The sequence below is a fragment of the Lolium rigidum genome, chromosome 1 (genome assembly GCF_022539505.1).
Source record: "Lolium rigidum isolate FL_2022 chromosome 1, APGP_CSIRO_Lrig_0.1, whole genome shotgun sequence".
Lineage (NCBI taxonomy): Eukaryota > Viridiplantae > Streptophyta > Magnoliopsida > Poales > Poaceae > Lolium > Lolium rigidum.
The window spans coordinates 151,082,655-151,096,570 of NC_061508.1; the positions used below are offsets into that span (position 1 = coordinate 151,082,655).

The 13,916-nt window shown below is 45.8% G+C and overlaps 1 protein-coding gene and 1 non-coding gene across 2 annotated transcripts; one reads left to right on the plus strand and one right to left on the minus strand.

Moving 5' to 3' along the window:
- Positions 1 to 4,228: 4,228 nt before the first annotated feature.
- Positions 4,229 to 4,299, plus strand: TRNAG-GCC. The gene has a single exon. It is a non-coding gene; the product is annotated as a tRNA-Gly (tRNA).
- A 708-nt stretch (positions 4,300 to 5,007) lies between these two features.
- Positions 5,008 to 8,702, minus strand: LOC124682579 (chromatin remodeling protein EBS-like). The gene is made up of 5 exons (XM_047217234.1): positions 8,544 to 8,702; positions 8,120 to 8,462; positions 7,934 to 8,002; positions 6,030 to 6,159; positions 5,008 to 5,387 (listed from the first exon to the last, which is right to left on the minus strand). The coding sequence occupies exons 1-5, from the start codon at positions 8,614 to 8,616 to the stop codon at positions 5,361 to 5,363; spliced, it is 642 nt and encodes a 213-aa protein (XP_047073190.1). The 5' UTR covers positions 8,617 to 8,702; the 3' UTR covers positions 5,008 to 5,360.
- Positions 8,703 to 13,916: the final 5,214 nt, after the last annotated feature.

Here is a 13,916-nt window from a genome sequence, read left to right on the forward strand (position 1 = left end):
GGCCATGATGTGGTGCCGTCCTTGAGCGGGGCTGCATCACAATCGGCACGCTTGGAGGCATCTATAGTGGTTCTTTCTTGTAGAGGTATTGGACATATTGGAATGGACTCTTCCTTGTCGCCGAGTGTGTTGCACAGTTGTAGGCAAGCTCCACAAGAGGAAGACGTTCTTCCCTTACCTTCAAGATTTTCTTGATCATCACTCATAGTAGGGTGGATAGGCTTCAGTTGACCATCTTCGTTTGTCCCTCGATCTATGGGTGGAAAGTTGTGGAGAAGAGAAGCTTCACTGCGAACTTGCCCCACTATGTGTTCCAAATCTAGCTTAGACATTAAACATCATGGTTGAAGATGATGGTGTTAGGAACTTTCTGTACTTAAAAGTTTTCCTCAAGTAACAAATTTGCAATGTCTGAAGATTCATCACTCTGATGACATGGAATGAAATGAGCCATCCTACAGAAACACTCAACGATGACAAAGGTGAAGTCCCTTCCCTTTTTGACACCTTTACCTTAGGGGGAAGCCCTATGGTGTAATTTTGTATGTATTAAATGGGAGGAACAAGTACAAATAGGTCACACCCCATGCTAATACCCTCCCGTTTTTTGTTCTAGGTAGTCCTGACATGAAATCCATGCTAATATCGTTCCAAGTTGCAGAGGGAATAGTTAAATGAGTGTAAATACCATGGGGTGATGGGAATTGGTATTGGACTTAGCTTTGTGGCAGACAACCCTTCGTTGTGAGTGCATTTTTAGCATGTTTTCGTACTGTTATTTCATTAAGTTATTATTAAGTAGTGGTAGGGATTTTGTATTTCACCGCGCTACCGCGCCCTTTTATGCTTGTCTACACAGGATCTTTAAATATTAAGTCAAGAATGAAATATGAATGAAAATTTTCATTTCCTGGCATTTTGACGTGATAAAAATCATTTTTACACTTAATAATGCGCCTAGGCGAAAGGACAATGTGAGGGCAACCTTCTGTAAGTTCAACGGGCATCGGTACGGGGGCCTTGCCCGTACCTTCCGCCCGTACCACCCGTCAGAAGCACCGCCTCGTCAAATACTTTCACCTTCCGCAGACGGATCTGAGATCCAGACATATACGCCATGAGAAACACCATAACACCGCCCCAGAAGAGATGTGAAAGGAGATTAAGAAGGGGCCTCATCCACGCTGCTACCCGGATCATTGGAGGACAAGGCATCATCACCCTCATCATCATCCACAACGAATCACCATCTTCATTCTCTCCATCCCATTAGATTGTAATTTCCATTACCGTTGTGGGTTTGTACTTAGATTCATACCGTTATCCCTTTTCTATATGCAAATTTATGATGATGTTCTTGATTGTCTCCATGTGTGAGTAGTTCATCCCGTTCTTGGGGGAGATGGAGAAAAACTAGTAGTATTATTATATGAATTAAGATAATTTATACATTTGCACTGTGATCGTATGTTAGTTTTCTCTTGTGATGTTGCATAATGTCGACCATGTAATATTTGTCTAAGGGTCACAGGAGGGAACTACCGTCAAAATTTTGGTAGTGCATACGGCGGGAAGTGACATCCTGTGTGCGATGCACTATTGTACGGAAGAGGGGGATAAGAAGGGACTCGCAAGCTTAACAAATAACCATGGGTCAATTCCTTAATTGTAATGGACCAATAGGTGGCTTGCCTAAGGTTGTTGTGGTGTTTATTCAGGGATGTGTTATGAGATACATATTCCAACTCCGAGCCTTTCCCACATACAACAAGGGATAAGATATGAGTTATCTAGTTTGTGTCTTTACTTAATACTAGTGGCGGAACCAACAACCCCCAAGAATATTTTAGTCTTATCGCAGTCCAAACACAATCTTTAGTCACATTTACATTCTTTAGTTTCTGTTATTTACTCTACAAAATACCTTGCAAAACCTTTTTATTTAAATCCTTCGCTTGAAATTTGAGACAAATTTAAGTAATTTTAGATAAATAGTAACAAGGATTATTAAGGTCACTACTAGTAGCACATCGTGGTTTGATACTCTTATTTTGAAATTAGCTACAACTGATCTGTGTTCTTGCAGTTATCAGTTGTCTTTTAATTGACTCTGATTTAGTGCAAGTTGTACTAAATCAAGGTCAATTAAAATAGAACATAGGTAGTATTATCATCTTAGTCCATTAAAACTGGTTGGAGATCATCAAGTAGGTTGTACTAAATCAGAGTCAATTAAAACGGAATAGATGATAATAGAATTGGTTGGAGATCATCAAGTAGGTCTTGTGAATGCCAAAGTGTCCCATCAAGCCATCGTCATGAGATTATTGCACAAGCAACAAACGCACAAACGAATCGGGAATACTGAACTTGTTAGCACTAAAAGTAAAACCCTCCTGGATTTAGTATGTCTCCTAAACTTTTCCATCTTTACATTTTGACACAGGAATAGCAAAAAAAAAAAACGGATCTAAAGCAGTAAAATCTTTCACACTCTCAAGTCTCAAGAAAATCCACATATAAAAATGGGGCCAAAAGCTTTACCTAATTTAATTAATTACGAAAATGTTTAGACAAGGTAATAGAAACCCGTAGGATCAATCGAAAGGTAAATATACAAAGGCGATTACCCCCGCGGCATAACTTAGCTCAAATTTAGCTCCGGCTGTGCACCACTCAGACAGCCTTGCCAGCCTCCCATAATGTTGGCGAAATTTGTGGCCGCCATCTTCAAGGTGTTTCAGAAAACTCTGATGTTTCCTTCACCTCAAATCTCCCAAGATAGTAGCTTGATGAACCGAAGCAGTAGATTTTTGACGGGCGCCACTTAGGTTGGTCAAATCAGCCCACCAAGCCTTGACAGAGTTATGAACATCCCAAGATGTTATGCTCTCGAGGTAAGACCTAACCATCTTTGGGGGAGCGCCTAATCCCCGCTTTAAGCGGGAGCGATGGTCCCTCCAGCATGAAGCCTATGTTCATGGGCCGCAACGACGCGGCCCAACTGGTTTTCTATTTTCTGTTTTCTCCTTTAGAAAAATATTTTCAAAATCTGAAATTTAAACAAATCGTTCGAAAATTGAACATTTTAAATTTAAACATTTTTTGAATTCAAACATTTTTAAAAATGAACATTTTAAAAGTAAACATTTTTTTGAAGTTTGATTTTTTTAAATTCGAACATTTTTAAAATTTGAACATTTTTAAATGTCGATCATTTCAAAATTTCAAACATTTTAAATTTCGGACATCTTAAAATTTGTACATTTTTTGAATTTAGAACATTTTAAAATTTGAAAAAAAAAATCAATTTCGAAAATGTACAAAAAAAAAGAAAACAGAAAATACCGAGAGCAGTAAAAGAAAAATAAAAACAAGTAAAACCCGAAAAACCTGAAGAAACCACTAAGTTGGGAAAACCGGGTTAGAAGCTTCTAGAAACATCCCGAAACCGACAGAATCAACAAGAAAACCAGCTGGCAACCATCTACTGTTGTTGTGGCTAATGGGTCGGCCCACCCGCCGATCGCTTCAGGCGGGAGCGAATCGCTCCCGCAATGAGCCTTGAATAGGTTTTGCCCACCTTTGAAGTTTGGACCATACCCCCCATAAGCCAAAGAGAGAAGCGAGCAAGCGGCACCAAAAGAGAACTTGACGGCTGTTTCCGGCTCCCTCTTGCAAATTTTGATGCTTTCATACATCGAAATATTGTTTTCCATTGATGATTGTTTTTACGCAAACATACGAGATTGCAGAAATAGTGTATGAGCAACACTTAAGATAACTCCTCTCACAGCTACACTGTCAGCAAACTGAAACGCACGGGTGCAGGCAGCAGCTTCAGCATGTAGAGGATTAGCAAGGTGAACAAGGCTTCCAGCACAGTGGTCCACAACCCTTTATGTCATCTCGAACGCAAAACGCACCCATCCGCCGTCGCCCGAGGCTTATAAGAAAAGCTCCATATAGGTTGATCTTCAGGAAGTCAGCATCCGGTGGCTCTGGGATGGTTTGCTTCGTCAAGTACTCAGAGAACTCCAGGGCAGATCTTGCAATCTTCTCGGTTAAAGATGCCCGGATTCGGTGATGGAGGGGCGAGGACATCGGCGCGCCTTCGGCTCGCGTCAGTGTTTGTAGTCGTCGCTAGGTGGTCGAAAGACCTACTTGTAAGCTACCAAAACACAGTAATTAAGTTCTATATATAATATATTTAGGAACTAATCAGGTAGCACCAGTGGTCTAGTGGTAGAATAGTACCCTGCCACGGTACAGACCCGGGTTCGATTCCCGGCTGGTGCAAACATTTTTGGACATTGTCAAATTCAGAACGTTGTTTCTGCTTTATGGGAGCTGCAAAGTATGGTGTGGTACCCATCTTGATGATAACTACAACGCGATGAACCGTCCATCGTCGTCAGTTTCCACCCAGCATCGTACACTTTTTCTTTTGACATCCCATTATCCAAAATCTAATTAGATCGGTATTTGCAAACGGTGTTTAAGCTCATAATGTAGAACGAGTTGAGGAATTTAGACGAATGTCAATGGCAAACATTGTATCTTTGGCAGCAGGACACTCGACTATCGTATAACAGCAATAGCACATTTGCAGCTTTTGCAAAATTTGAGTACAGTAGTACACCAGAAAAACATGCCGCATATTTCGAACTTGTCAAATTTTGCAATCGTATTACAATGGCACAATGGTATTTCATCAGATAGAAAACACCATGTCAGCCTTGCGGAAACAAGGTAGAGCTAGAGACTTTTAACCCAGAATAACTTTTGCAAAATTTGAGTACAGTGATACACTTGAAACATACCGCATATTTCAAACTAGTCAATTTTTTCAATGGTATAACAATGGCACATGGAATTTCATCAGAAAGAAAACACAAATGTCAGCCTTGCGGAAACAAGGCAGATCCAGAGACTTGTAACACAGAATAAGAACATTTTCTTCTCGAAAGCAGAATAAGAATATTTGAGAGGTAGGCATCAGCAACATTTCATGTATGACTCGGCAATTATATAAATATAAATCTAAAAGACTACATGAGAATTAAATTATCAGTGACAAGGAAAAGGAATCAAGTTAACACACACAAAGCGCATGATCTAAGATGGTAAATCATCACTGATATTCTTTCCCCTACCAAACGACCGGCACACAATAGAACAGCATGCCATATAAGACTAAACTGAGCAAAACTATTCCAGACGATCACAACATAATGGTCGACACGTTAACAACGAAGCACGAGTTCTGCAAACACTTTTCTCTTGCACTGTACACCTCGACCTTCGCAGCAGCAAGGGCTGACAGAGATTCAACGATAGATGTTTGCCGTCAGAGTGGATTACCTCCTCTGTCTTTTGGGTTCAGCCTACAGTACAGAAAACAGAACAAATATACATTACAAAAATGTGTATTTAAATTTTTAATGGAATGCTAAGGGAAGGGTACACAATTTAGTACCTAACTGTCTATAAAAAATCCGAAGTGTTGATAGATTTATAACATTGTATAATTCGGAGGCTGATAGTTTAGTGACTTGCATATCATGAGTTACTACCTCTATTTTACTGATTCTTTATTAGAGTTAAACATATCTAAAAAACGTTTTATTGAAGAAACAGGCTAAGCTAAAGGCTTTTTCTACCAGCCATTGATCAACCGCAAATGTCTCCACTATGGCACTATTGGAAACAGAACAGATAAACCAACGACAAAAAAGGAAGGAATTACGGATTTAAAATGAATTATCCTTAAAAGATCCATATTAGGGTGGCATCAGGAAGAGATCCAGCAATCATCTTAAAAATTGTATAAAAATCCACACAAGATGTCTGTAAATAATTTACAATCAATGATTTAAATGAGCATATGTCTGAGAGAGAGCGAATATTGAGCTGCAAGTTGTTTTCACAGATGGAATCCAAATAAATTGGACCACATAATCTAAAAGACTGTATAATTACGAATGGAAAATAATCACCTTTTTATAATGAATAAAATATGAGCTTACCTTAAGCTCATTTGGTTCATATCCATTTGAAGGTTTCTTTTCATCATTTTCTTCAGCACAGTCTGAGCACATGAAGTGATCTAGTTTTTTGGCCTGCTCAATGGTCATCTCCACACAAGATGGATGAAACCTGCCCACCGCAGGATATGAGTAACATACAAATACAGGACAAAATCACAGCATGCAAAGAACAGAAGAAAATTAAGCTGATTTGTTTCAAAATTTGATATCTCTGTATTTATCTGGAAAGGCCCTCTGTCCTGATATGACCACCATCTAGTGAAAGGATATACAGATATCCTTTTAAGTTTTTTCCTGGGTTGGGGGTGGGGGGTAGCAAGACAAGTGAATACCGTCTCACTTCGTAAGCTCTCTACTTTACTTGCCCGTTAATGGCACCTAGAATTCTAGAGCACTAAAGAAACTGAACATGGTACATGGTGAAACAAAGTGCCAAACGAATACTCTAACAAGGGAACAGGGTATGGCATATGCAAATCAAGATTTGTTTTCAGGGAAAAACCTAAATCTTCTAACTTCATGCCGATAATGCATCTTAGAAAAATGCTGTAATCCTTTGTTATGACTGCAACAGAAGTTTGAATCTTAGATTACGGGTGTGATTGATTTTGCCTAGATGGACTACACGAAGATTTTGGTAGCGTCAAAACATTGGTCTTTTACAGATGCGTATCCTTAGCCAATCACTATTTGGCTAGACAGCATTTTAGTTTGAAAAGTAGGGCATAAACCAAAAACACCTTACATCATATATAGTGAATACAAAACAGGACATCCAAGCCTACTGTCGTGCAGTGCAAGTACTAGAGAAATGCCGCAGAGAGAACTGGATAACGCTGACGACTGATGAAGCATCCATGGCAACAAGTTGTTTCCTGAAAGCCTCTTAAACCTTTCAGGTCATTGGATCATTGCCCGACAAAAGAATCTAGTGCTCAAGAACATCCTAGCCTCTAGCTCTATAGTGGGCACCTAAGTACTACAGCTCCACCTTGTTCTGAATGAGATGAATGCTCAAGAAGTTAATAGTCTGTAATTTATCAAGTGGCCGAAGAATAGGTACTTTGGCCCCTAGTCATCGACACATACTTGATTTGGATGTAAATAGTAATGTACATGTACAGCAACTAGTAAGGTACATGACCAGTCCACCATGTACAGTCAGAATGGAGAGACAGCCCATCAGCACCCTGGAGCCGTGCAGCTCACCCACAAACGAAAAGCAAACCCCAAGCCCAATATGACAAAATCCGCAGCAGACAACCTTAGGGAGCATTAGGGTAACAAGAGCCAGCTCTTGAAAGTGATGGAGTCAGAACAGAGTGGCAACCAGAAGTGGTGACCCCAATTTCTGGCTCCCATCCGTGAACCGAATTGCTGGTGACTTGAGCAGGGGGCTGGTTTTGACTGATGAGGACCCAGCTAGGAGAGCCAAGAGGACATATTTGCAGCGAACAGCGGTGGAGTAGCAGCGCCTTGTCAGGCGAGCTTAAGTATTGAACATTACATGATAGTGCATTCGCTTGATTGAATTGAATTATGTTACACTGAGGCTAGAGGGCATGGACCCACCTAATAAAAAAGCATAGAGATGTAGGACAGTTTAGAAATCCTTGCGCCATCTCTCCATGTCCCAAAAGGAAAAGGGGCACATTTCCAAACATACTTGGGGGATCAAAATAGTTACTACATAAATGAGATATGAAACATGTATACAAAACAAGTGTGTTACATGAGACACTGGTTTTGCTTTATTAGACCGGAATATGTAATGATTATGTATGGAGCAGTCGTCATAAAAGAAACATTTATAATTCGCAAAAAAGAATCAATTTTATCGAGGGATTATAAAAAAAAGTAACAAGTTTTATGGAGGGATTTACCAGTCCTTGCACGCATCACACTGCACCATGAGATCATCTGGGTTGTAGGGCATCTCGCACTTGCAGTAGCTTCACAATAAGAGGATACACAATGGAACCATAAGATAAAAATTGCAATCGCATTGAGGAACTAGACTGTGAACAAGCGGCAGAAGAAATAGAATGGTGAAAGATGTGCGTGCATACACGGCGACACGGTCAGGGGTGAAGGCGCCCGAGGCGGCATTGTAGTCAAATCGGCAGAAGAAGTCCTCGGCCCCCACATTGTTGAGCTTGGTGTATTCCTTGAATGAGTGGACGACGCACTTGTCCTCGATGGTGTGCGCGCTCTGCGTGTCCTGGTGGTCGGAGCGGAAGAGCTCCTTGGCGCCGTGGAACTGGCGGCGGCCGCCCTTGGACTCCTCGGGGCGGTAGTACCAGCGCACCTTGACCCGCACGCTGCCGCGGCCGTCCGTCTCCATGCCCTCGATCCGCGCCACGTACGGCTGGTTGTCGGTGTCCGACGGCCGCATCAGCACGGTGTCGCCCACTGTTCGAATCGGGGGACATTGCGGTCAGATTTCTCAGCGGGGGACTGGAGGGGAGGGGAAGGGGGCGTGGTAAAACGTACCTCGGACGACCTTGGTGGTGCCGCGGATGGTGTAGGAGTCGACGTCCTTCTTCCCTTGCTTGATCTTGGCCATGGCCGCGGTGGAGGTTTTGGGAGGGAAGAAAACCCTAGGCGGGGAGAAATGGGGAGCGAGTTGGGTAGGAAGGAGTACAACAGGAGACAGAGACTGAGGACAAGGGGACAGGGAAGGGGGAAATTGGGCAGGCACCGATTCAGGGAACGGTTTCCCAACTGAGTACGGCAATCGGCAGTTCAGATCCGACGCCACGGCAGATGCACATCCATCAATCAAAAACATACCGTATAATCGGTGTGTCAGTGTGTGGGATAAAACAGAGTAATGCTACAGTAAAAGAATCCACCGTGTTACCATCGGGGAAGTTCATACACACCCATCACTATTCGGCGAAATTGTAAGGCCATCTCCAGCGGCGCGACGCAAACGGACGCTCAGCGACCGTTTTCGTCCGCCGTGACCGGAAATACGTTTGGAGCCTGTTCCAGCGGGGCGACGCAAAGTGACCGGGTTGTCCGCGGAGACGCAAACCTGGCCCAAATATGCGCCAGCGATGCGTTTTTGCGGACGGACGTCGGACGTATGCTCGTGTCTGGCGGACGCTTCGGCTGGCCCGCCTGGCAGCGACCCTGCGTCGATGCGTCTTCTCAAACGCGCCAGCGACTGCAAAGCTGCGTCGCTGCATCGCTTCGGCACACTGCGCCACTTTAATGGCGACGACGCCTCGGCTGCCGAGCGGCCGCCCACCTCCGCCAATCAGGTTAATGGCGACGCCACGCATCCCGCGGCCACCGCATGCCGCCGGCCTATATAAAGGGGGCGCGCGTTCTTCTTCCTCATCCACTCCTCCAAAGAAACCCTAGCCGCCACAAAGCTCGACCGTAGCGCCGCCTAGGTGTTCTCGCGACGCAGCCAAGCCCGCGAGGAAGTCCATGGCCGGTCCTGGTGGCCGGCGAGGCGGTCGAGGCCGCGGCCCTGGGTGCCCCCGTGGCCGGGGCAGGGGCCGCCGTGGTGGAGCAGCTACGACCCCACGCTCGCCGTCGCCTGCGCCCTCCTCGTCCTCGCAGGAGGAGCGTTGATTCGAGTTCCTCCTCCGCATCGACGACGACCCACTCGTCATCAAGCGGCTACCGGACAAGTTCGCCGAGTTCGTCGACGGCGTCGAGCCGGCGCACTTGCAGCTACGGGAGGCCGAGCCGCAACTTCGCCGCCGGACCGTGGAGGTCCTGTTCGACGGGCAGGGCAAGATGTACCCGCACACGGGGTGGGACAAGTTCGCCCGTGACCTCGACCTCGAGCCCGGCTGCCGCGCTCACCTTCCTCTACGAGGGGGACGGCGAGATGATCGTCAAGGTGTTCGACGACACAGCCTGCCGCAGGCACTACCACACCGACGACTCCGGCTCCGACACCGATAATTAGAACGTTTAGTGTTCTTTCTTTGCAGCGAATCTGGCTACGGGCCAGACGAAGCCAGTAGTCGAGGTTTCTGGATGTTCGCTTCATCGGTAGAACCAACAAGGGCACCATCTCCTCCCGCTGGATTTTCCAATTTGGGTGACTGGGTGCCCTTGAATGTTCTTTCTTGGCAGCGAACATACGGAAATCAACACAACTAGCTTCTATTTTTTTAAATTTTATATTTGTGTCAATCATGGTTCAAACTATGTGTTATTTTGTGTAAACCATGTTCCAAACTATGTGTTAGTTTGTGTAAAATCATGTTTCAAAATGTTATATTTGAAACTATGTTTAAATGGAGAAGAGGGAAAAAAGGAAAAAAAAATTAAATGCGTTGCCCGCTGGAGCAGACCCCAGACGCAAACGGACGCGCGGACAAAAACGGTCATTTTTGCGTCCGCAGCGCGCCGCAAACGGACACTCGCGGATATTAAAATGCGTCGCGCCGCTGGAGATGCCCTAAGAAACCGATATTTTTGCGAGAATTTGTTGCAATATCCACTAATTGGCCAACTTAGTCGTGTTAACCGAAAATCTGGCAGCGTGTTCCTTGACGTGGCTGTTAGAGTATACGTACGGTTTAGTTAATCTAGAATAGAGATAGATATCATGTCTTGTCTTGCACTCCAAGATGATCCATGTACGCCTATATATACTCGTCCATGAGGCTCAATAATACATCCAACATATTCCGCATATCCCTCTCTCTCTATATCCTTCAACATGGTATCAAAGCGGCACGCTCCTTGACCTAGCCGCCGCAAGGTTTCCGCGCCGCGCCGCCTCCGGGGAGGTCGGTCTCCATGATCTACTCCGGGGGCGCGCAATCCGTATGAGGGTTCGTCGTCGATCCGTTGATCCGCTGTCCTTAAGTCTTCTTTTTTTCCATATGTAGATTGGTTTTCTTTTTGCGTCGCCGGTCGCTCGACCGGCGTTTTTTCCTTTTTGGTTTACCGATCATAGATCGAATTGAGTCGCCCATCGCTGTCGTTCTCTTGCGCCTCTACTCCGACAACGGCATCGACCTGCACTGGCCATCAACCGCACGGCACAGTCGCACGCGCCGCACACGGGGCGTCCCTACGTGCATTGCAGCAGGCTGTTCTTGCTCGCGCGGTCTCCATCGCCTATCTGTCTTCGTCGCCATCGACCGGGACTACATCGACAACGCCGCCATCGACTCCGATCTGCGTGTCGTCCACGCCATGGCGCGTATCGTGCCGCCGTCGGTCAGCTCCGTCAGGCGGCCAGCGCCACGACCCGGCCGACCGGCCTCAGCACCGGACGGGCCGGCGCCACGACCGGCAGATCGGCCACCTGATCGGTTTACCCGGCGCTACAACCGGCCGAACCGGCTTCCAGACCGGGTCGGATCGGACCAAACCGGGCCCAGAACCGGTGCCTACCGGGCTGCTATCCATGGGCTTCCGCCCAGTCACCCGGCGCCCAGGCCGGCAGACCGGGCTCCAGGCCGGTTGGACCGGCTCCCCGGCTGGTCAGTCCGGGCCCCAGGCCGGTTGGACCGGCGCCCCGGCCGGTCGTACCGAACGCCAGGCCAACCGTTCCAGCCGTGCATCCGGCAGTATAGGCGTCCAGTTCTGCAGCGCCATCGGCTCCGATCTGCGCATCGTCCACGCCATGGCGCGTATCGTGCCGCCGTCGGTCTGATCAACCGACCCCGCGCACGTCTACGCCAAGCACGTCCCCGAGCACGCGCCTACCACCGATTGAGCATCGGGTTGCCGCTGTGTCACCCCTTGATACACGTACAGCACGCGTCCGTTGGGAACCCCAAGTGGAAGGTGTGATGCGTACAGCAGCAAGTTTCCCTCAGTAAGAAACCAAGGTTTATCGAACCAGTAGGAGTCAAGAAGCACGTCGAAGGTTGATGGCGGCGGGATGTAGTGCGGCGCAACACCAGGGATTCCGGCACCAACGTGGAACCCGCACAACACAACCAAAGTACTTTGCCCCAACGAAACAAGTGAGGTTGTCAATCTCACCGGCTTGCTCGTAACAAAGGATTAGATGTATAGTGTGGATGATGATTGTTTGCAGTAAAAACAGTAGAACAAGTATTGCGATAGATTGTATTCGATGTAAAAGAATGGACCGGGGTCCACAGTTCACTAGAGGTGTCTCTCCCATAAGATAAATAGCATGTTGGGTGAACAAATTACAGTCGGACAATTGACAAATAAAGAGAGCATGACAATGCACATACATGATATGATGAATATTGTGAGATTTAATTGGGCATTACGACAAAGTACATAGACCGCTATCCAAACATGCATCTATGCCTAAAAAGTCCACCTTCAGAGTTATCATCCGAACCCCTTCCAAGTATTAAGTTGCAAACAACAGTACAATTGCATTAAGTATGGTGCGTAATGTAATCAATAACTACATCCTCGGACATAGCATCAATGTTTTATCTCTAGTGGCAACAGCACTTCCACAACCTTAGAACTTTCTCGTCACCGTCCCGGATTTAATGGAGGCATGAACCCACTATCGAGCATAAATACTCCCTCTTGGAGTTAAGAGTAAAAACTTGGCCGGAGCCTCTACTAATAACGGAGAGCATGCAAGATCATAAACAACACAAAGGTAATAGATTGATAATCAACATAACATAGTATTCTCTATCCATCGGATCCCGACAAACACAACATATAGAATTACGTATAGATGATCTTGATCATGTTAGGCAGCTCACAAGATCCGACAATGAAGCACATGAGGAGAAGACAACCATCTAGCTACCGCTATGGACCCATAGTCCAGGGGTGAACTACTCACTCATCACTCCGGGAGGCGACCATGGCGGTGAAGAGTCCTCCGGGAGATGATTCCCCTCTCGCGGCAGGTGCCGGAGGTGATCTCCGTAATCCCCCGAGATGGGATTGGCGGCGGCGGCGTCTCGCAAGGTTTTCCGTATCGTGGCTCTCGGCATCGGGGGTTTCGCGACGAAGGCTTTAAGTAGGCGGAAGGGCAACGCGGGGGCCACACGAGGGCCCCACACGCCGTGGCCGCGCGGCCGGGGCCGGGCCGCGCCGCCCTGTTGTGGCGGCACCTCGTGGCCCCACTTCCTTTCCCCTCGGTCTTCTCGGAAGCTTCGTGCAAAAATAGGACCCCGGACGTTGATTTCGTCCAATTCCGAGAATATTTCCTTTGTAGGATTTCTGAAACCAAAAACAGCGAGAAAACAAGAATCGGCTCTTCGGCATCTCGTTAATAGGTTAGTGCCGGAAAATGCATAAATACGACATATAATGTGTATAAAACATGTAGATATCATCAATAATGTGGCATGGAACATAAGAAATTATCGATACGTCGGAGACGTATCAGCATCCCCAAGCTTAGTTCCTGCTCGTCCCGAGCGGTAAACGATAACAAAGATAATTTCCGGAGTGACATGCCATCATAACCTTGATCATACTATTGTAAGCATATGTAATGAATGCAGCGATCAAAACAATGGTAATGACATGAGTAAACAAATGAATCATAAAGCAAAGACTTTTCATGAATAGTACTTCAAGACAAGCATCAATAAGTCTTGCATAAGAGTTAACTCATAAAGCAATAAATCAAAGTAAAGGTATTGAAGCAACACAAAAGAAGATTAAGTTTCAACGGTTGCTTTCAACTTGTAACATGTATATCTCATGGATATTGTCAACATAGAGTAATATAACAAGTGCAATATGCAAGTATGTAGGAATCAATGCACTAGCTTCACACAAGTGTTTGCTTCTTGAGGTGGAGAGAAATAGGTGAACTGACTCATCATAAAAGTAAAAGAAAGGCCCTTCGCAGAGGGAAGCATTGATTGCTATATTTGTGCTAGAGCTTTGGTTTTGAAAACAAGAAACAATTTTGTCAAC

What these genes read in the sequence shown, in the direction of transcription:
- LOC124682579 (XM_047217234.1), bottom strand. Translation starts at nt 8,616, where the DNA reads ATGGCCAAGATCAAGCAAGGGAAGAAGGACGTCGACTCCTACACCATC. An exon ending in ACCCCTGACCGTGTCGCCGT is followed by an intron (nt 8,003 to 8,119) that starts GTATGCACGCAC and finishes CTTATTGTGAAG; the next exon opens with CTACTGCAAGTGCGAGATGC. An exon ending in ATGAACCAAATGAGCTTAAG is followed by an intron (nt 5,388 to 6,029) that starts GTAAGCTCATAT and finishes TCTGTACTGTAG; the next exon opens with GCTGAACCCAAAAGACAGAG.